This window comes from Hippoglossus hippoglossus, chromosome 3 (assembly GCF_009819705.1).
Source record: "Hippoglossus hippoglossus isolate fHipHip1 chromosome 3, fHipHip1.pri, whole genome shotgun sequence".
NCBI classification, from domain to species: Eukaryota; Metazoa; Chordata; class Actinopteri; order Pleuronectiformes; family Pleuronectidae; genus Hippoglossus; species Hippoglossus hippoglossus.
In genome coordinates this window covers 13826796-13848641 of record NC_047153.1, presented here as the reverse complement: position 1 = coordinate 13848641, position 21846 = coordinate 13826796, and the positions used below count along the sequence as shown (strand labels likewise).

Here is a 21846-nt window from a genome sequence, read left to right as displayed (position 1 = left end):
CATCAGTATTTATGAAACCCCATCAGATCATCAAACGTTTAAAGGAAAATGTTTATCCCATGGTCTCTCGTCTTCAAACGGTTTTCTACTCACATGCATTTCATGTTGAACAGTACAAACACTGTTTTCAAAATACAAGTGTTGATTCTTGCAGAACTGGCTTCAGCATTATATTTGTTTTTGGGGAGGCTGCTTAAACTAAATTGTCAGCAGTGTATTCATGTGTCCTAGAATCACCTCCCTGTTCGCCCGGTCTCAGCCGACTCTTCCTTTCTGCTCTGCTGTTGGCATTTCTTGTCATCTGACCTTTACATTTGGTTATCAATATCACTTTGTGTTGTAAGAGTTTGTCCTTTCATATCACAAACCGACACAAAACACCTACAAGTTAGACGGTGCGTTCATCACACAAGGACAGGATGAACAACAAGGATCAATGATGATTGATTGAAAACTTCAGCCTCTATTTCAGTACAGTGGGGTTTAATGAAATCGATCAGACCCCTGGTTGAATCTAACAATGTAGCCCACCACCGCCTTTATTCCTTCTCGGTGTACATCAGGAGCAGGTGAGAGTACAACATGCTGAAATGGTAAAAACCCATTAAAGGGCACTTGAAGATAGATGTCAAGTGTGTACTGATGTTTATGGTTCACCTCCCCTGACTGTGTTACATATTACTATGTATTTTGACTATATACATACAGTAAAATGATATCTTGTTGACTCTTAAAACATCCAGCAGTAGTAGCACTATATGCTCTCAGAATTGTTGTTTTGTTATTAGCTTTATTTCGTTAAGCCAATTTACATTTGTTGTCCTAACAGTTATTCACTCTTCACTGTTTTTCAGTTCAAAGTCGTTGCTCATTACTGAGATGTACAGTATGTCTTAGATACCTCAACTCAAAATGTGCTTGTTTCATAAGAAGCAACTGTTATTACCCACATCAAAGAGGTTATGTTTTCAACCCTGATGGAGCCAGGATTATTATTTTTTTTTCTCAGAAAATAATTCATGGATATGGATAAGAAAAGGCACCTTTAGAGGACTGGTATTTATGAGCCTGTGGAATTTGGTGCAGATTCAGAATCTAGTGAAATAAAATGTGGTTTCATAAGGGGACGGTTGGTTACTGGGTGCCATTCTAGTATTATCACTGAATTTGAATCTGAGTATTATTTGGCTACTTTTATATACTTACACATATTGATAAATGTAACTATTATCTGCTACTGGACATGTTTGACAAATTTAAACTGAATGCTGAAGTAAATCATGTTTGATATATAGAAATGTTTTGGTTTTACAGCCAATGTTTTTTTATCAGACTGACGCAAATATAACATTTTACTAGTTTCATGAATATTTATTTAGTGAAATAAAAGTATTGCACAGGGTTTAGTCACAGAAGCACAACTATTTGTTTAACAAATATACTGAAGCCTACAGACAGTGGCTCACTGCAAAACACAAGGATTATCCTTAGATCCTGCTTTCTCTTTGCTCTCTCTTTAATAACAGCGGATCTGCAGCAATAGAGAGAAATGCTAATAATTTACAGACTTGCAAACATTCAGTCACAAAGCAACTACATGTTGGTTTTCATTTAATAGGCAATAAGGCAATAGCAAAAGCAACAACTGACACAAATCACGTTGGACGTCTGACTTTAGAGCAACATATCAGTCGTCATGAATTTTCCCAGAAGAATTAGTCGATGTCGCTGTGACAGATGGAACAAATGGCCTCTCGGTCGGGCTGTCGCCACCTTGTTTCTTACATTTCAGTCCGAATAAACTGCAGAGTTTCATGAGCATCAGGTCCACGATCTCCTCCTCTTCTGATGGCTGTGAAACAGAGAAATAAGATCCTGGTTAGACCTGGTATCAATATTTGTCCTGAGTGATCTGATCACAAGAAGACAGCGCTAAATACAGGTGTGAATGCAACAGGCACATTTTGGACACATTTGAGATCCCATCCCTCAGGCCACTTTGGGTAGGTGGTCTAGGATGCATGTGGCCACATTGAGGACACCTCACTCAGCCAACATCCTCTGACCTGAATTTTTTAATTTTTCCTCAATGCCCTTACGTTGAATTATTTGACTATAGTATTTAATTGAGGCTACGTGCAATGTTTTGATTATCACATGTACATTAAGCCGTTTACTTGTGATCAGATCTCTTGGGACGGATGTTAATACCGGGTCTGAACATGGCCTAACTCAAAGAACATCAAGTCATCGAGGTTGTTTCTCTTGATCCCACTTCCTCTACAATGTTTGTTGAAGAAATGCACAGATACTCTTCACAGTTGGCTGCATGACAAGTCGACACTGACACCAGCAACATTCAGACTCAGCATGGGTGAGTTACCTTGTGATGTATCTGCTCTTGAGTGAATGCCACCAGGATGACAGAGATGAAGAGGTTCAGCACCACAAAGGTCATGAACGCGATGCAGGAGCCGATGAGGAAAGCTCCGAGAACCGGGTTATAATTCAGAACCTGAAGGAGGAGATACATTATTAAAGAAAGCTCAGCGGGCATAATCTGCTGTGATACAGTTCGAAAAGTGTCAGACTCACCTCATCGTAATTAAAAATGCCAAGCTGCAGGCTGACCATGGTCTGCGCAGCATTCAGCAGAGTCCGATAGGAGTACAACTTCCAGCCATACATCAGGTTAGACTGAGAAGAAGAAGGTTTGTGTGTTAATCACCGCTTTTTCAATGACTTCTCTAAAACGAGGAAACAGAATTCAGTGTCTCCTGCCGCATGTTGATGTAGTTGAGTGTGGGAAACTCCTCACAGCAATGGAGTAGGCCAGGAACATGATGGTCATGACCACCAGGAAGCCTGAAATATCAGTCCAGGCTCGCTGCAGTGTGGACGTGATCATGTGCAGCTTGGGGTTCAGTCTCAGCAGGTGCCACAGTTTGACCGTCGCCAACAGCACCAAGAAGGCAATCAGATACCCGAGCACCGCATCAGCCTTGGCCGTCTCATGGAAGCTGGCGTATCTGGAGACAGAGTCAGGTTATATGGTAAAAGGGCTGTATTTATAAAGCACTTTTCTACTCTGAACCACCACTCAAAGCTCTACGTGTCACATTCAGTCAGTCACACACACATTCATACAGCACTCATTCACTCATACATCCCCATTCACCAACCTATGGGAAGGCAGTTTGGGGATCAGTATCTGGCTCAAGCACACTGTGCGAAATGTGGACCTAAGGACCAGGAATCAAATCACCGACCTACTATTTAGAAGACGACCCAATTATAACACCTATAATGATAAGTATGACAATATTCTACAATCTCTAATTTTATCAATGACAATACTGATATGACTGACCTTTTTTATTCTGTGAGCTATTGAGCCACTTTTTTGTTATCATAATTTTTATCATTAATTGTTTGCTTTTGTACTTTGTATTTTGTTTGTTCTGCTGTTTGTAATCTGTTTTCTTGTGTGTGTGTGTGTGTGTGTGTGTGTGTGTGTGTGTGTGTGTGTGTGTGTGCTTGATAAATATGTGTATAAATAAATGTACTTGTATTATTGTGTTGAGGACCCCCTAGAAAATAAGTTGATACATCTCAAAGGGTTAATCCCAATAATGAGTGTCTCCTCGACGACCTGCTCTGCCTTCTGAGACTCAGCCTTCTTTATTTGCACGATACAATATTTATGCTTAGCTACACACAATATTCTTTAAAGAATATACACTTCAGAAGAAGAATTTTCATCACAATTGTGAAACTCTTGAACAGATAATGATGAAATGAGCAATAAAACCATAGGAGCAGGTTTTGAAAGAATTAAACAAATAATAGCTGAACTCATCTGACAGCACTTCTCCTAAGACCTGTAAGTCTCTAAAATGCAATATCAGCACTTATTTCGAACAGGTCTTTACCTGACTTCCTACACTCTGTTTTATTGAACAGATTAAACACCTGTGTTCAAATACTAGATTATGTATTTACATGTTTTCTTTATTGCTTACTGGTCTTTGTTGTTCTGGTAATAGTCCATGTCCCGTAACCCCAGTAAAGTCCTCTTGATGAAGACGGACAGTGCACTCCAGCTCAGAATGATGATGGCCAGCTCCAGCAGGTTCCACTTACTCTTGAAATACGCCCATTTCTGCTGCTTCATCAGCTTCCCCTGTCAGGACATGAGAAGTGCCTGTGTCACATGTTCAGGTGAGAAACATTATTTCTAGTGGTGGTGGTAAAATAAGGATAACGAATATACACCTGAACAAACATGTAATATATGATAAAGAGGAAGTAGATGGCTTCAGAGGCCATGACAAAAATGTGGAGGCCTCCAGTTGACTGGTAGAGACGCACACTCTGAAGCTCGCTGCGGAACTGAAGCGCTCCTGAAAGAAACACAACATTTCACACACGTCAACACACGAGTCACTGTGCGGCTCTCACACAGCGGCTGAACATGGACAACGCACCTGTGGCTGCGGACTCCAGCATGAGTGTGACAATGCAAAAGAGGTTGACGTTGGCGTTGTACACAGTGAACTCAACAAAGATGGCCTGGGTGTGCACATCGAACCAGGCGTTGTCATAAAGGTACTGAAGGGACCTGCACAGACAGATAAATGATATGATGTGTACATGACTCAGAACTAACAGATCATGAATCAGCAGCATTACCGATTTCAAATGAATCACAGCAAGACAATAAGTTAAAGCAAATAAACACACTTTATAAATCTAAATACACAGGTTTAATATATAAAAGGAACCACTGCAGATTTAGTTTTTTTGTGCATTTTGTTTATCTCCTGATCAACTTTCGGGCTGCCACTGACAATTATTTCTATTATAGATTAATGTGTGGATTGTTTTGGATGAATTGGTAACTTGATTTCATCTTAAAATTTTCAGAAAATAGATACAAATATCCATTGCATTTTCCTAGAGAGTTATGTCTTTGAATTATGCATTCGCTAAAATCAGTCAACTAATGAGACTTTTCAGTTGTAAACATCTTTATACCAACTTGAGTTAACATCAGTGGATTATTTACGTGTTAAAATGTCTACCTGCTGGAATTTGTTAAGTCCGGCCCCAGATCCACCACAAACCCTCCTCCTCTGTAGAGTACCACACTGCCCCAGATGGGGAAGGCCCTCAGTTTACGCTGGGACTGGTACGACCACGGGCTCTGAAGGGCCACTGAGGCGTTTTCTCCCTCAGAGCGGCTCCAGGCTGGACCGTAGGAGCCCATGTCCTCCAGCTCCCACGAGTATGGAGAGTGACACTCCCGCACAGACTGCTGCATGGAGCGAGCGACCTGGCAGGAGTTGTTCTTCACCCTCACCTGACGAAGACGAGCGTTACCCACCAGCTTTGAGTTTCCGTCTGTGATGAATCCTTCAACAAGACCAGAATAAATGTTATTTTCTCTGTCCCAGTCAGTCCAAATAAATTTCAATAAGGGTCCTGAAAAATTCTGTGTAAACACAAGGACAAAGGATGCCATCAGGAAACTGCAGCCAAAATTACCAATAATATAATTTAGCTACTTATTTATTTACCAAATGAACTCTTGAATAACTAGACTAGAACGCAGTATGTGTTTACCTCCGCGAAGGCCCAACGGTCCGCTTATGAAACCACATATAAATTCACTAGATCCTGATTTTTATGTGGATCTGCACCAAATTGCGCAAACTTAAAAATATCAGTCCAATAACATTTCAGATTTTTTCATCAAGATCCATGAATTATTCTCTGAGAAATTAAAGGAAATGTTAAATGTTAAATTTAAACAAAGTTTATGGGTTCTTCCCTTTTTGTGCAATCTTGCTTACAGACCAACAAACGGACAGGGGTGAAAACATAACCTCATTGGCAGAGGTCATAAAACATTTTGTCATAAATGTAGATTTGTAAATCCTAACAGGGATTTCTGCAACAAAATGATGCAATAAATCAAACTTCACCACACACTGACCTGGGCGCTCTCCAAACAAGTTGCTCAGCAGAGTCGTGTTTGCCCAGTTGAACATGTCCTGAATGCTCATACTGTCTGAGATCCCTTTACTGAAGCTCTGTCGAATGTGGCGGCTCAGGAAGTAAGCGTTGGGGTCCCTCTGACCGTACGCCACCAGAAGCAACATCCACATAAATCCCATGTAGGCTGCAACACAAACAAATAGCTCACATCAGGATCTCACACTGCTGAATTACTTCCTGTGTTGTTAATGTATCAAAGTGGATTTTCCTACTAAGAATCTCTCCCATTAGTGCGAAGACTTTCCGCTCTTTAATCATGTTGTTCCTCATCCTCTCGATGTCAGTGGGAGGGGGCGGCTGATAGAAGCTGCATGTGCTGTCTCTCCTCGCTGCCCGCACGGCATAAGCATCGTCTGAGGGGGAGAATTTTGTTGAGGTCTGTTAACTATTCTTCTTGCACAAAACAATGCAACAGAAATTTGAAATGAGGGTTAAAACATACCTGGATTTCTAAGCGTGTCATCTATCTGCGGTTCTCCGTACTCCTCCTGGTCAACTTTCTTCAGGACGAGAGCAAAGAAAGCAGCAAAACCAAGAACCTGCGAGAGAAGAAGAGTTTCAGACTTTAGCAGAAAATATCATAAATAAATAAAACTTTATTAACCCCACAGGAGGACATTTGCAGCACTACAGTAGCTATCAAGTGTATTGAGTAGAGAAGAAAAAAAATACTATTCAACACAAAATGATGGACCTTGTTATCTGACCCTTACCTTCAGGGGTTGGGTAATAAAGAGGCTCTCAAAGAAGGAGACCACCATTGAGATGAGCCAGCTTATCGAGCGATCTTTCCCGTACGTCAGCCCGTACATCATGGTGAAGTATCCAGACACACCGCTGGTTGCGATCACCAGTATCCATCCAACAAAGACAAACCACCAGGGCAGCCCTCCTTTCTTGGCGGAGTCCCCGTTGCTGACGCTCTCTTCTGGACTGGGGCTGCGGTCGGGCTGGTCTCCATCCAGGCCGGATGCTGGGAGGCGGTACTCCAGGAGACCCTTCATCCCATGAACCTGCTGCATGGCTCGGTTGTAGCTGTCCGGGTTTGGGAAACGAGAAGGTCCCAGCAGCCCCAGCTCCTTCTCGACATGACGCAGCTGCCTGTAAAGGTACCGGCTGTTGTTGCTCTTCTTCTGAGCTTCATCTGAAGTCTTCTCAGGGCTCCCCCACACACTGTTTTCTGTCCATCAGTTCAAAACAGCATTAGTCAGTTAGGATGTCAAACTGTTCATTTAAAAGTCTCAAAATCTAAACACAGTAAAAAAATCTGACCACATTTCTATTTCATTCATTCAGAGGAATTAAATATTCATTTATTTTTCCTTTAAGAGGTTGTTGCATTAATTATTTGTGTGTAAAAATTAGTCAATATAAAAACAATTTATCAACTAATTTAGACAAATGACATCATCACTGATCACGCCTAAATCATTCAGTCGGTCTATGACGAGTCTGGGATTTACAGGAAAGTTTGCTTGAGAATTCTATAATTTAAAAAGTAAAGGGAACATACAGTTTGTCCTATAATTTAATTACATTTTTCAACAGAAACTAAACAAAATAATAATAATTATAAATTTGTATATCTGCGTATCAACTTCAGATTAAACTTCTGCTGAGGAATTTTTTTTGAAAGGTTAGAAAATGCAAATTAATCTTATAAATATTCTTTTGATATTAACAGATCAACACATTTCTCAACATTACCAGTTTCGTAATAAGTCTGGTCCTCCAAATGTAGGAGCTAATAAAAATAGGTAAGACATGTCACATGATATCAGGAGCATTGTGAAGGTAACTCACCTAAACTGAGGATCATGGAGTGATCTCTTTTGGAGGTGTCAGAGTAGAAGTCTCCGGCCGCTCGGTTCTGCTGTCGGATGATGTCCTCCACCAGAGACAGCAGAGTGTTGATGTCTGCCTGCTGACGCAGCTCCTGATGAAGTGGCAGCGGACTCTTCATGGCCTTCGAGAGCGACTGAGCAATTTTCTTTATGTCCTGATGTAGAAGAAACAAAATCTTCAGACATGGAGAACATTGAAGTGACACGAGTTCTGTTCTGGTTGCCTGTGGCCTCACCTTGATCACAGTGTCTGCTGTGATGTCCTTCAGCTCCTTCTGTGGCGAAGACGTCTGGGAGGGAGAAACTCGACGAGTCTTCCCCTGTTTGGACGCGTCTGTTTTTCTGTTTTTCTCACGAGGACGAGTGTTTCTGAAGATGCTCACAATAAGGAGATTGATGGGGAACATGATGATTGAACTTTGAACTCCGATCATAACCTGTTGCCAGGTGAACTCGATGTGGCCTGCAAAGTAAAGTTGAACTTTTAATTGGCTCTGAATTAAGGACAGGTTCTTTTAGTCACTCACCACTGTCTGAGATACAGTCAATTCCAGGCAAAAGTAACATATAAATATGCATATCTCATCACCTACCCAGGTCCATGGTCTGCTCAGATGGGTCTGTCGGGATGCCCCAAAACATAATGCTGGTCAACATGGTGCACAGCAGAAGAGAAAAGCAGCAGGACACTCGCTGCACACGTGTGAAAGTGCTGCACGGAGGCCGACTGATCACAGAGAACCAGATATGGCCATCGCGGAAATCTTTAGCCGTCTTCATGAAGAACAAGTTACTAGAGAGTGTGGAAGAGAAATGAGGATGTATTATATGTTGTAACATTTCAGTAATGTGTCTTCACTGGGTCAGGTCTCACCTAAACTTCTTCAAATCCATTTCTGTCGCTACAGGGAAGACCTTGTCAAGAGCGCACTCTCCCACGTCCACAGCGAGCCACGAGTTACACAGGAAGTGCCACTTCTGACCACTCTCCAGATCCTGCACCATCACTTTGTTGACATACCTGCACGTGACATCAGTAACTATCTGAATATCTGTGCTTCAAAATAATGACAACTGACGGTAATCACTGTAGGTAATAACTTCATCTGCATTTGTTTGTTTGTTACTTGGGAGCATGAAACAAAAACTATTTGACAGATTACCTGAATCTTGGTGGAAGGATGTGGTATGAGTCAGGGAAGAACCCATTCAATTTTGCTGCAGATCCAGATCAGGGGGCGCATTCAGGACATTTTTTTTTCACTTAGTTTAACAGGTATTTTTCAGAGAATAATAATAAAAAAAAATCTGGATCTAGTGAATTTAAATGTGGTTTCTTAAGGGGACTGTTGGGCCTTGGGCTGTGAGGCCTGAGGAGAACCCCTTACATTAATGTGCGGATGCAGATTAAGGGGCACATCCAAGAATTTTTTTATTTTCTTTTACAAACTAGAAGGGCAATTGGATGGTGGAAACCTCCACCAAGGTTCAGGCCCAAACTCACAATGTTAAATAAATGGGGGGGGAAATCCTGGATCAGCCCCCTTTTTAGAGGGGAATTAATAAATGGATTCTTCCTTGACCCATACATCACTCTCCCAACAAGTTTCAATCAAATTAATTAAGGTCGTTTTTGCATAATCCTGCCGAAAAACAAACAAACAGCAATGAAAACATAAACTCCAAAGATAATAAATCATTTAGATTTTTTCTTTTATATTTCTAATGTCAGAACTAAACAATCATGTGTGGGATTGGCAGACATATGAGCTCCACCTAGGGCCATTCTAATTTAATCCCATCAGAGCCTCTTGCCCTCTAACTCGTACCAAGCCGGGTGTTCCCCTGAGTTGTCGTGCCACAGTCTGATGCTCTGCAGATCTCCAAGAGAAAAGTGTGTGGTCAGCAGTATCATGTCCACGCCGCCCCTCTCGAACACAGGTTTCTCATGGTCCGTCAGGTGGTGGGGGTCACTCTCTCCCTCTGTACCCAACAGAGTTATTGTCACCTGAGACAGAAAAGGTCAGTCCAGACGAGGAGAGAACGTTGTTGTCATAAATGTTGTGCAACAGAAACATCAGAGGGATTTTGTTTATGTGACTCCCCCTCAAGTTTCAACAGACACCACTGACCTGAGAGGAGGTGGATGCACCATGCCGATGTCCGGTGCTGACACTCAGCATATAACGATACTCGGCCAGGGGGTCGTTGTCCTCAAGCACTGTTATCTTGACCTACATGTGAATGTGAAGACACAGCATGCAGAGATCAAAGTTTACAATGATATTTACTGAGAAAATATAGTGTAGTTCATATTTCTTCTTTTGATGCACAAATTGGACCCATCGAGTCAGAATCAGACCAAATGATCTGGCACAATATCAACAGCATAATATGCGGAAATACTTCACTGAGAGTTACCTTGGCTGAGTCCTGGATGTCTTTCCTGCGTGCCCACACAACCACCAGGAGATACGCAGAAAAGATGGCCCCCACGAAACACACCACCACGGGATTGTTGGTGAACGTGGCGAAAAGTTCCGCGGTGCGTGACACATCCACCAAGTTCGGCATGACGAAGAAAGAGCTGCCGAAGAAGGTCAAGTGGTTACAGAGGCACTGAGTGACCAAGGGCGTGGTGAGCGGACCGACCTGTGGGGAAAAGAAAAAAGAGAAGTAACCAAATCAAACTTCACAGCTCCCTTCTTAATGATGCACTGCTGCGTGTACGTGTGTGCGTTTTTCACTCACCCTGCAGCCATCTTCACTCCAAGAAGAGTCCGTCTCATTCCAGTATTTGCACTGAGCAGCGATGGAAACAACGGTGACAGTGGCGTTGATGGATTTGATGCCTGGTTCTACGATGGGCTTCATCACAAGGTAGTGCACACCAACATCTGCTGTTCGGTCTCTGGGACTCAGCACCCAGGTATATTTCTCCTCTGTTTTAAAACAATAAATGATCATGTATGAAAAACACGCACACATGCGGATATACGTGTGTTTAGCGTGTGATTATCAAGGTGAGTATATTTAAAATATTACTTTTAGCCATGTTATGCGACAAAATAAGTTAATTTTACCTTCTTTGGTATTCTCTAGAGGGATCTGAGTCTTAGCAACATAATTCTCCTTGTTTGGATAATCTTTATATCCCAGGTATAACATGAAAGAAATGTCATCAGACGGCTCCATTTTCAGCACCAGTGTCACATCCGGCGAGGGGACGTCGATTATTAAGGTGCTGAAATTGGCGAGGTCAAGGATCGTGCTGTTCTCCTGCCCAACGTCAGGCCTTGGTAGGAGAATCTGAAGACCGAGAAATAAGAAACACATCATTTTGAACAATCTGTCAATGTTATCCTGAAGAACCGAAAGTATTTCTACAAAATAAAGATCACCTCGATCTCTTCAGGTAAGTTCTCGACAGGAATGACCGTGCCGTTGACTCTGGTGAGAGACACTGATCCTACAGTTCCTGTGATGTTTCCCTCCTTCCAAGAATATGGATTCTTCTCAAAGCTCATCATCTGGAGGGAGGCAGACATACATGGATGTGTAAATAAGACAAAATGGTGCATTAGCAAACCAAACCGGATCTGATGTTACAATTTTCATTTGTAACCTTTTGCACCCTTTTGTTGCCAACATGGTTCAGTCTTTTTGAGATGCAATAATTTCTCCTAATAATTAATTTAGTATTCTCAAAATGACACATATTGACCCAAGGGAGAGCAAACATTGAGGGTATAAAATCTTATACTGGTCATATCCACGCAGAGCCACTTAAACACGACTTGAAAAGGATCAAACACTGAGTATGATGATGAACCTCAGGCTCTGATTGGCAACTTCAAATTCGCTGTAAATGTTTCTGTCCTTTACCCTGACATCCACCGGCTCATCTGGAGAAACGACGTCTTCCGGCAGTCGAGGGAATGAAAACCTGGACGAGCTGCTCTTCTGTACGTTTATATCTTGTTTCTGCATCGTTTCTGGAAACACTCTGCAGAAAGAACACGTCAGAATCATTTCAGTGATTTCAGCAGACATCAGTTGAGTCTTCTGTATATGTTCCTCCGGCCAGTGTCAGTCATCTCTTTACCTGTTGACATACACGCTGATCTGACCAGAATCAATGATGGCAGGGTCTCCATCCATCTTTTTATTATTCAGCAAAGCACTTTGAACGTTGTTTATCCCAGTCAGGAGAAAGTCTGAGACTTTTTTCTGTAGAAAATATTAGATCTGTTTAGTGAGGCTTGTGGAAAAATAAACAAAAAACTACCTGTGTTATTTTTCTTACATTCGATGAAACATTCAAAATATTACTGGCTGCTTCAATTATTGGTGTAGCTGCTTCCACAACTCTTCCATCGTCCCTGTCATCCTGAGTAACACTGATAGCGTTGAGGGAGGCGCTGAGGTCGACCAGCAACGAACCTGCTTCTTCCTGGAGAAGAAATACAGAAAAGATCAGAGTTGGTCTGTGTCCAACTTCAAAAGCTGGTGAAACAAGTATTCCACTGAAACCAACACATTTTATTAATGAACAGATTTTTCAATAATTCTATTTATTCAAGATTTCAGGCTGAGAACAAAATCTTAACATTTTTAAATACCCTTGTCTGTCTGTTGCTTTACTTGTTGCACATTTTCATTTCCTTCTTTAAATGAGTTTAGACATAAATTGATTCATAACAATTTTATGAAGAAAAACTGATTTCTTATGTGATTTGTGAAAAGAAAGGAAATCAAAAAAATAATAAATGTATTGTTATTTAGTTATTTGAAAGGGGAAGGTTAACATAAGATTTATCTTCTTCCTGCTCCTTTTTTCATGGAATGTGTATAAGTGTATTGTTGTTCGTGGGTTTTTTTTGCCAAAAGGTTTTTGGATTACATTGAAATTGAACAAAATTAATGAAATAAGCTAAAATTAAACTTCCACTTACATTCACGAAAAACAATAATAGAATGGCTTTGATAAAACATTTAGATTTGGATGCTGCAGTATATTGAGTGTTAAAGATTGTCAACAATGTCCTAAGCTGAAATATTAAGGATAGGACACAATTAACTCTTGTTGTGTGTAATATAGTAATTAAACATTCATGCATTGATGTGTAATCACTGCTTATTAATATCAAGTATTGACTGTACAACTGCTGCCTGCACAGCATTTTCTTAATGTACAAAGTTTGTGAATGAATTGTGATTTATTATCCAAAAGATTTTTTTTGAACATGACATAAAGCTTTGTACTTGAGCAGCCGGACTGAGCTCATCCGAGCGCTGGGTGAGTCCAGCCACAGCTCGGGCCGTCACTTGCACTTCCTGCGTTGAGTTGGACGGGGCGTCCACCAGCACTGTGGCCATTTTGGTCAGCATTGTCTCTCTGAGCTGTAAGAAAGAGAAGCACTGATTGATATCATGACGCTTTCCGCTCACTCACAACACGAGCAGGAAGCCTCACACACGTCACATGAGCACGTTTCTGCAGCTTCAACCTCGACTGTTACCTTCGTCCTTGCATCCTTCTGATCTTGGCCGACCTCCGTATTCAGCATGTCGGACACTGAGGTGAATATTTGTCCGAGTGCTTCACCAGAGAGCAGACCTTGCTCCTCCAGCTGAGTCACAGTGTCCTGCACTGCAGACTGAAGAGCCTCCACTGAGGAGCTGGACTCACTTCTCCGTACCTTCAGTGAGACAAACAGAATAAATCTGAATTATTCCACTTCATAATGTTCCTGTTTCTCTCTCTAACCTCTGTGATCACTGGCTGATGATGACAAACCTGAGCGGTGACAGTTGTGGTAACTTTCTCATCTCCATTCTTCACTGTCACCACAACAGACAAACTGTTATTGTTGTTCTGGTCTCCGAGTGGCAGGAAGACAGATTTCACCTCATTTGCATTACTGCAGCGCAGATGTTTTCCTGAAAGACAAAAGAGACGATTCAGTAAAACTGTGAATTTTTTATTTATCTACATTCATACCGCTTAATGGGCACAAATCAAGATTAACCCCAAACACACATTTTTAGTCCAAAACACATTTTAGCCATAATAACTCACAGTCAACAGATTCTCTTTAGTTTCTCTTTTGGGAAAATGAAAGAGGCTTTACTTCATTTACAATAAAAAAAAGTTTAAATTCCTGTATTAATAACCTAACAGTTTTCTTATTCTTGTATCATCATTTAACAATCGATATGAACCTGATGAATAAATAATAAAATAAACTGTGCACACTGCTGATTATAACCAAACTTACCTGCAGCCCTTTGAGGCCCATTCCCTATACTTTTAACACTTAATTCTACATTTTCTTCACCTCCCACCATGTGTATTCTCCTCTTACTTCTGTCTCTTTGTCTTTGCTTTTTGTTTGTTTTAATCTGACTCAAAAGATGCATCACAATCTCACCTGTGTCAGTCGTGAAGCAATAAAAACAGCCTTCAGAGCAGAAGGAGCTCGGTTTGCACGTGATGTCAAAAGCATCGAGAACCGTCCCTGACGTGGGAGAGATGCTACACGAGGGGGGGCTGGGGCCTGTCGGAGCATCGGTTTGGTTTGCAGCTGGTTCAGTCGGCTCAGGGTCCGGTACTGGGAGAGTGAACCTGGCAAATCCGGCCTCCTTCTTGCCTGGAAAAAAACAACCACCATAAGATTCTGTGTTTCTTAAGACCTGTAGCCCCGACTATGGGAGGAAAACTCACCGTAAGCAATCACACTGATGTTTTGCAGTTTGTCCCTCGAAACTTCCAGATGTTGTTTGTGTACAGTATATTCAGTGCCGCCATCCTGCTTCTCAGTAGGGGGCCTCCGTCCTGCTCGCTTGTAACATTTATTCACGGCACCCTGCGAAAAGAACAATCACTTAACATTAGTTTGACACATTAATCTCTTATTTAAAAATTTTAAAAAACCCCATTAAATTGCTGTTTCAGACCCACCTTCAGAGGTTTGGGGTCCTCAGTGTACCAGACTACGTCGGGACAAGTTGTGTCACAGCTCAGTTTCAGCTTTACATTGTCGTTCACGTCTATAGAAGCACAATTATCACAACTGCAGGAAGAAAGGTAAACATAACCGGTTTAAATAAATGCTGATATAAAAGTTGCAGAGTTTGTGGCTTCTAATCCCACTCTTAAAAAAGTTTGAAATTTTTCCTGTGAATTTCTTTTGCATGCTTTTTTTTTTTTTACATTTCCTTAAAACTTGCAAACAGTCAAAAGAATGATTATCTTTGAACATGTTGATTCTTTTTTTCCTGAATGGTGACATGTTACCTGATTGTGACGTTTGGGAATTCTTTGGGAGCAACAGTGATGCATTTTGAAGCTGAACCGAGGTCAACCCATTTCCTGAACAAGCTTCTTTTTCTCACATGTAAAACATATTTGTTAAATTCAAAGGGATTAGGAAGGCAATCTTTTTCGATGACGTGAAACAGATCCATGGTTTTGTTTCTGCATTTGCAGTTTCCTCCTGTTTGGGAAAGAAGCAGAGGCCGACCTTTAAAAAAGCACTAAAGAGATTGTGAATCACAGAATTAGTGGGAACAGACAAAATAACAGAAACACAATGAGACCCAGGAGAACTTGAGCACGAACAATAACCTCAGAAACTGCCCTCCAAGTGAATCATTACATATTTGACACAGTGAGTGTCTTGACATGTGCAGGAGTGTCCAAGCTTCAATCCAGAGTGAAATGAAACAGAAACTCTGACGTGGGTAAAGCTGAAATGAAAGTCAAAACTGGAGACTGATGAGGCTGAACTCTACTGGTGGTATCTTCTACTACTGGACATTGGACAGGAAAACCAAATCCAGCTGTGTGAAAAATAAAGCAGTGTCGGCACAGCCAGAAACTAAACCCAATGAACCTTGTGGTTTCTCTTGGTACTGAGTCATTATCTCCTACTTTGCGTGAAACAAAGTAAAAGTTCATTCAAAATGTTTTTTGATAATTCCTAATTTCCCTTTACAATAATTCAGTACATTTTAACAACTCATTAAAAGATTCAATAAATGAGTTCAGTGTGTATGAAGGAATATTGGAATTAGAATGCACAAGAGGCCCCACATTTGGGCTTTGGAGCAGATCACCAGACCTCACTAGCTGACTACTTTTTCCCACTGGCCTGTTACTCTATATCCTCGTGGAAAAACCTGCACAAAAATGTTCTCACTATCAAAAACTGAGAGCATTTCAATTAGCTCCTCTAATCGTCTCCATTACGTTAATCATGGTTTAACTGGTACGATTAGACTCAATCAAAATGTCTGTGGTCAATGAGTTGTTGTACTTACTGCACCTCCATGCAAACGCAAGCCCTTCACTGGGTAATGATTCCATTCCATTTAGTGTCAGTGTGACACTGTGAGCGTAGTTGATCACAGTGTCAGGAGCAGCAGTTATTTTCAAGTTGGGAGAGTCGGCGTCACTCGTATCGTCTGTCTGTAGATACAAACTCAGTCAGCAACAAGCACATACACACATATTGATCATTTTATCTAAAAAACATATTTCATCTGTGCACAAATGATTATTGTTTGATACCATTCAACGTACCATGTTTCCAAGTTCATCTGGTGAAAAGTCTGAATAATTCTGACAAGCCTCGAGTATTTTCTCCAAGTCCACGTCCACATCAGAGGCTGAAAAGGCGTTCACGGCTCGAACTTCAACTTTAAACAACCCTGTATGAAAAGAGTTTTAAGTATGTTGTAATTTCATAGCATAATTATTTTTCATTTAATTACAAAACACTGAAAGCTTCAGGTACCCTCTAACGGACTGGAGAACGTATAATCTTGTAAGCTGCCGTTGAGCATGTCTCTGGTCTCGGACAAAGTGTCCCTGACTCCGGTGAGGTTGAAGAAAAGCTGCACAGGGGCCCCTCGCTCCAATGAAACCCTAAAGATGACGTCTGAGGAGACTGGACACTCGCTGTCCTCTGACATCACTGAGGCCTGCAGGCCCTCGACAGGCTCCAGCAGACACAGCTCCAGGTCAGTGGACACTGAGCGGGCTGTGACCCTATTGGAAGCAGTCAGAGTCAGGTTGTGGCAGCCGTGGCCAAGCGTCTCTGCCACACTTGAGTTCAGTGTAATGTTGTGGGGTTCAATCCCTCTTTCCACTGATGTGTTTGCCACCACATAGTCCTCACGTTGAATCGTGTAGGAAACATTTGTACCTGTTGACAACGATCAGGGGAATCAAGTTATATATGTGTTTTTATGATAAACTGTTTATTAGAAGCATTTTGTTTACTTCTTTTTTTATTTACTCACCTGCCTCAACCATCAACTGAACTTGAACGGGTTTGCCATACAACGCATTGCATTTACCGCCATCTGCTGACTCGTTCCTGCTATAGCACCTGATCACTTTAAACTCTCCAACCGGCTCCTGGATGGTTATGGCTTTCTGAGCTGCAACGTGCCAGTCGCTGGTGGTGCACTCCACCCCAACCATGAAAACACCGGGGCGGGTGAATTTGTGAATGATGGAACTCTCCATCCTGTGAGAGAGGTCAAATAAAACTCAACTCACTATAAATGCAGCTCCACTATCAACATCTGTGGAATATCTACTGTATTTGATTGATGGGTTTACTCACTCTTCCGGGCTGTATGGATCAATAGTGTGGCCGTCTCCAGCGTTCACTGTGCACGTCAGGTTTCCCTGAAATGGATGGAGGAGCCACTTCACTGTGATGGTGACATTATCAAAGACAGCCGCCAGTTTGCTCATCAACAAGTGGAGTCCTGGGAGGAAATCACAGTGTTGGCTTGGATCATGGAAACATGGCAGCAGATATTAAAGCAACAAAGGCGATCTGCTATTTACACCACTGACACAGTGAGGCTACATGGTGGTTAGAGAAGAAATTTGGTTGAGTCACAAAAAGAGGAACACGAGACATAGGGCAAAAAGTCTGAGGGCAACAACAATAACAACCAAAGGTTTAATTCATTTCAAAATAGGAGTGAACTAAACATGCAAAGTAATGTAATACATTGGTATTAGGATAGAATAGAATAGGAATTTATTGTTCACCTCAATGGAAAACTGTCTTTGCTTCACCAATAAATAAGCAACAACATGAAGACAGATAATCATAAAAAAAGTAACAATGGCAGACACAGTCATAAAACCAAGCGACAATGGTAAACGGTCTGTATTTATATGGCGCTCTTCTAGTCTTGATGACCACTCAAAGCACTTTACAGAAGAGTTGTATATTACACACATTCATTCAGTGCATCTATGTGCAGCACTTTACTCTATGAGAAGGGGCAATGTGGGATTCAGTATTTTGCCCTAGGACACTTCGGCATGCTTAACAGGGAAGACCGGGATCGAACTGCCGACCTTCTGGTTAGAGGACGATTGCTCTAACCCCTGAGCCGCAGCAGCCTAATATACAATATAACATACAATAAAAACAACAACATGCCGTTTGTAGAACAGGTACATACACAGGGTTGTATTGTACACAAAAGGTTCCCGTCACATCCTGTGGATTTGATGTCACAGTTTGTGGAGTTGAAAATACTTGTGGCACTTGGAATTAAGGACTTTTAAAAAGAGGGGACTCTACAGTGCCTCCTAGAGCTCAAAGGCTCAAACTGGCTGAGGAGAGGATGGGAGCTAGGGTACTTCTCATTTTCTCCCTCGTCCTCTCAGTAAAGAGTTGGGTCAAGGGCTTTTGAAGTTTACTGACTTTTTTGTTTCCCTTTGACACAATCCTGGAAAGTCATTTGTTCTTGGATCTGCAGCTAAAGTGACCGTAACCAGGCAGGGAGATGAAAAGTAAAAAAAAAAAACTCATCAAGAGATTTGTGCATAAATTCTAAAATGTCCTACACCACTGAGTCTTCTTACAAACAAAATTAGTGTTTTCAGAGACGCTCACCTGATAATCGAGAAGACAAAGATATTTAGAAGTCGGCCATAGTAAATACTGTTAAATATATACTACCTCATCTTCTCCATCTAATCTATACTGTATTATTATAGAGAGCAAAAGTCTACGTATAGTGGAAGTAAAAAAAGTCGAGCGTCTGACCGTGTTTGCAGTGGTACTCTACAGACAGGTAACTTCCCAGCGCAGGACATGGTTCACCAAAAGAGCTCAGATCCACTGGAGCCTGACAAGCCTGCAGTCCGTGGCAATTGGCTGGAATGAGACAGAAATCAAGTGAGTTCCAATAGGTTTATTAAAAAAACAGGACACAGTTCAACCTTCATCCTATTGAATATATATGTGTATTATCTTCTTTCTTATAACCCTCTAATAAAAAGGGGCTAAAAGCTTTTCAAAGAGGTGTATTTACAATAAGGAGAAGCACCAACTGTTTGCTCACTGATTGTGTGAACTCCTCCAGTAAAGCTCCACACTGACATGATTGTGAGTTTAACCTAAAGCCCATTATTCAGCTCCCAGGAGGGGATTTGTCTAAGGTCTTTCCTGGCAGAGTAATCCTATAGTCTGCAGTCATGGGGCAATCAGGCTTTTTATGTTTGACACAAAGCACGTAACAAAAAGCGTAGTTTGCTTTCAGTATGTTTATCTTGTCTTTTAACAAAGCCAAATATGTTCCTGTAGATTTTTAGTGTAAATACAAATATGCCTTTAACAATTCATACCCCATTATTCATAATAAGCAGGTAGAAAGTACATTTTGAGTAACCAAATCTATCAGACATATATTTTTCTACGTATTACTATCATAGCCAGAGTAGAACATGTTACATGTACTATTAATTAAAAAATACATTACATTTACAATAATTTAGTATGGTAGAACACAGTCCCCTTTCAATTTAATCAAGCTTCACCAAATTTCACACACTCATAGATGTCAGTTCCATGTATATACCATTTTCTTATCAAGATCCATTAATTTTACCCTGGGAAATCAGTAAAAACGTTGAAAAACGGCCTATCTGGATCCACCCCCTGATCTGGAGCCCCAACCAAATTTAATGAGTTCCTCTCTGACCCAAACCTCATCTCACCAGCAAGTTTCGTGGAAATCCGTCCAGTTGTTTTTGTGTAATCTCGCTTAAAAAAAACATACAAACCAACCAACAGACAAATTGACAGGGGTAAAAGTACCTGTGACTGAATCCACCACATCTATCCAGCTGCACTCCTCCTGCGAGGACGTGGGCGACGCTGTCAGTTTGGATCGGCAGTAGTGAACTGTCTTCCGACCGTAGAAGCTGTCGTCAATCTCTATAACTTGACCAGAGCCACACTGCAGTGTCGCATTTTGACCATCACATGCAATAGATCTCCCGGAATCTGAAAATTAAAAAGAAAAAATGAATAAAAGAATTAAAGAATAATACAAGGGGAGCGAACACATGATAAGTTTAATGCTGTATGTATATTTATATTTAGGGCTGCGTACCAAACTGGCAGATGAAGTTGAATTCCTGGCTGCAGTTCGCTGTGGCTTCCCACTGGAAGCCTGAATGACTCAGGACATATCCACAGGCAACTTGTGCATCTGGCATGTTCACCCAGTTACTGTAGCTGACATCTGAGCTGTCCAGCCACGCAAGGGAACCTGAGAAAAGTGGATTAAATTACCTCAAATTACTGACATCAAACGTCGGTTTTAAATACTGCTATTCATGCATAAATGCTGCAGAGGATGTTCAGACAAGGTGATTAGGGATCGTAAAACAACAAAGCCTCAGACTGAGCTGCTGAGGGAAAGATAAGGACTCGTTCTCTGTGAAGGGAAATAAAGACACGTTTGTAAATCAGGCCACTTGACAGCGAGCCTATTGAGACGTTCAAATGAATGGGGAAATAGCTGTCATTACACCTGCTGGTGGAGGAAGATATCCAACGCCTTCATTCATGTCAGTGAACAAACACATTTCATGTGCGCACTCCAATAATGAGAGCAGTTGATCTGATTTCTAACTTTTTTAAAGAGATATAACATTTATCACAAATTTGTTGTTCATATGCAAAGCAAAGTACTTAAAAGTGTTAGCTTTTTATTGTACGTGAGATTTTATTGTACGTGACCTAAATCCTAGGACTCAAATACATGTAAACTAACAAAAAATTGATATAAACCCTCATTAAATCATTTCAACACTGCTTCCTCTGACCACATGTCCTCTCACCCTCAGTGGCAACAGCTTCCAGCGTGAGGTTCGGAGCGGCAGGTGCCAGCCCAAGCCACCAGTCCTTCCCTGGCTCCAGGTGTTTCTGCAGGAACTGCTGAGCTTCATCGTTCAGGATGAAGGCGAGGTGTCCGCCACCTCGCTCACACCATCCCTGGGCACTCAGAAAGGACTGCTGCAGACCTACAAACTCGTAGCAGGAGCCATCTAAGCCCTCCTGGTGTTCTGGACAGGATAGAGTCTCCGTGTCGGGCTCAGCAGAAGAACTCCGGCTGAGGAAGAGGATCAACAAAGTCAGTGTGGGGAAAGCAGTGCTGTCCATCTCTGTCTCTGCACCTGCACACTGCTCAGACTCTCATGGTAACACTTCTTTAAAGGACACTGACGTCAGCCGCTGTGACACTGACCAGCTCTTGGGGATCAGGATGGCTTCTTTGACAGCTGCCCACCTTTGTGTTTTGGCCATTATTGTTGTGCACAAACAAAGCTCAGGCGTGTAGTGAAAAGGGACATGACAACTGTCAACAGCCAGTGATTGCTCCGCTGCCTCCATTACCGCAGAGCTCCACAACCTGCAGGGTGAGATAAGCTTCTCATTCAGACCTGTTGCTATGAAAATGTCAAACTGAACTTTAAAGCGACCATGTGGCTGTAACTGCCTCATGGGCCTGAGGCTGTTCACACAGAGGGTTTCATTGGAAAAACAACTCAGTTAAAAAGAATCTATTATTTTTAAATAGGGTTAATTTTCTTAATTTAAAACTTCAT

The 21846-nt window shown here is 41.6% G+C and overlaps 1 protein-coding gene across 2 annotated transcripts; it reads right to left on the bottom strand.

The window, feature by feature from the left end:
* Positions 1 to 1356: 1356 nt before the first annotated feature.
* Positions 1357 to 21207, bottom strand: LOC117753817 (polycystic kidney disease protein 1-like 2). 2 transcript variants are annotated; one of them, XM_034572223.1, is made up of 41 exons: positions 21079 to 21207; positions 20346 to 20504; positions 20048 to 20236; positions 18995 to 19105; positions 17543 to 17690; positions 17214 to 17443; positions 16706 to 17116; positions 16492 to 16619; positions 16230 to 16377; positions 15205 to 15400; positions 14869 to 14980; positions 14632 to 14773; positions 14339 to 14557; positions 13705 to 13847; positions 13427 to 13606; positions 13170 to 13307; positions 12211 to 12357; positions 12010 to 12134; positions 11790 to 11910; positions 11306 to 11434; positions 10988 to 11213; positions 10656 to 10846; positions 10326 to 10556; positions 10037 to 10138; positions 9734 to 9912; positions 8779 to 8925; positions 8498 to 8697; positions 8141 to 8367; positions 7864 to 8059; positions 6774 to 7240; positions 6503 to 6599; positions 6273 to 6413; positions 5999 to 6184; positions 5085 to 5415; positions 4488 to 4621; positions 4276 to 4403; positions 4023 to 4183; positions 2819 to 3029; positions 2596 to 2697; positions 2384 to 2515; positions 1357 to 1852 (listed from the first exon to the last, which is right to left on the bottom strand). In XM_034572223.1, exons 2-41 carry the CDS (start codon positions 20449 to 20451, stop codon positions 1688 to 1690), a joined length of 7077 nt encoding a protein of 2358 aa, XP_034428114.1. In that variant the 5' UTR covers positions 20452 to 20504; positions 21079 to 21207; the 3' UTR covers positions 1357 to 1687. The 2 variants fall into 2 exon arrangements, with proteins under 2 accessions (XP_034428114.1, XP_034428124.1); XM_034572233.1 differs by lacking the exons at positions 16230 to 16377; positions 16492 to 16619; positions 16706 to 17116; ... (4 more) ...; positions 20346 to 20504; positions 21079 to 21207 and adding an exon at positions 15592 to 15607 and having other exon boundaries at positions 15205 to 15403.
* Between the last annotated feature and the right edge of the window lie 639 nt (positions 21208 to 21846).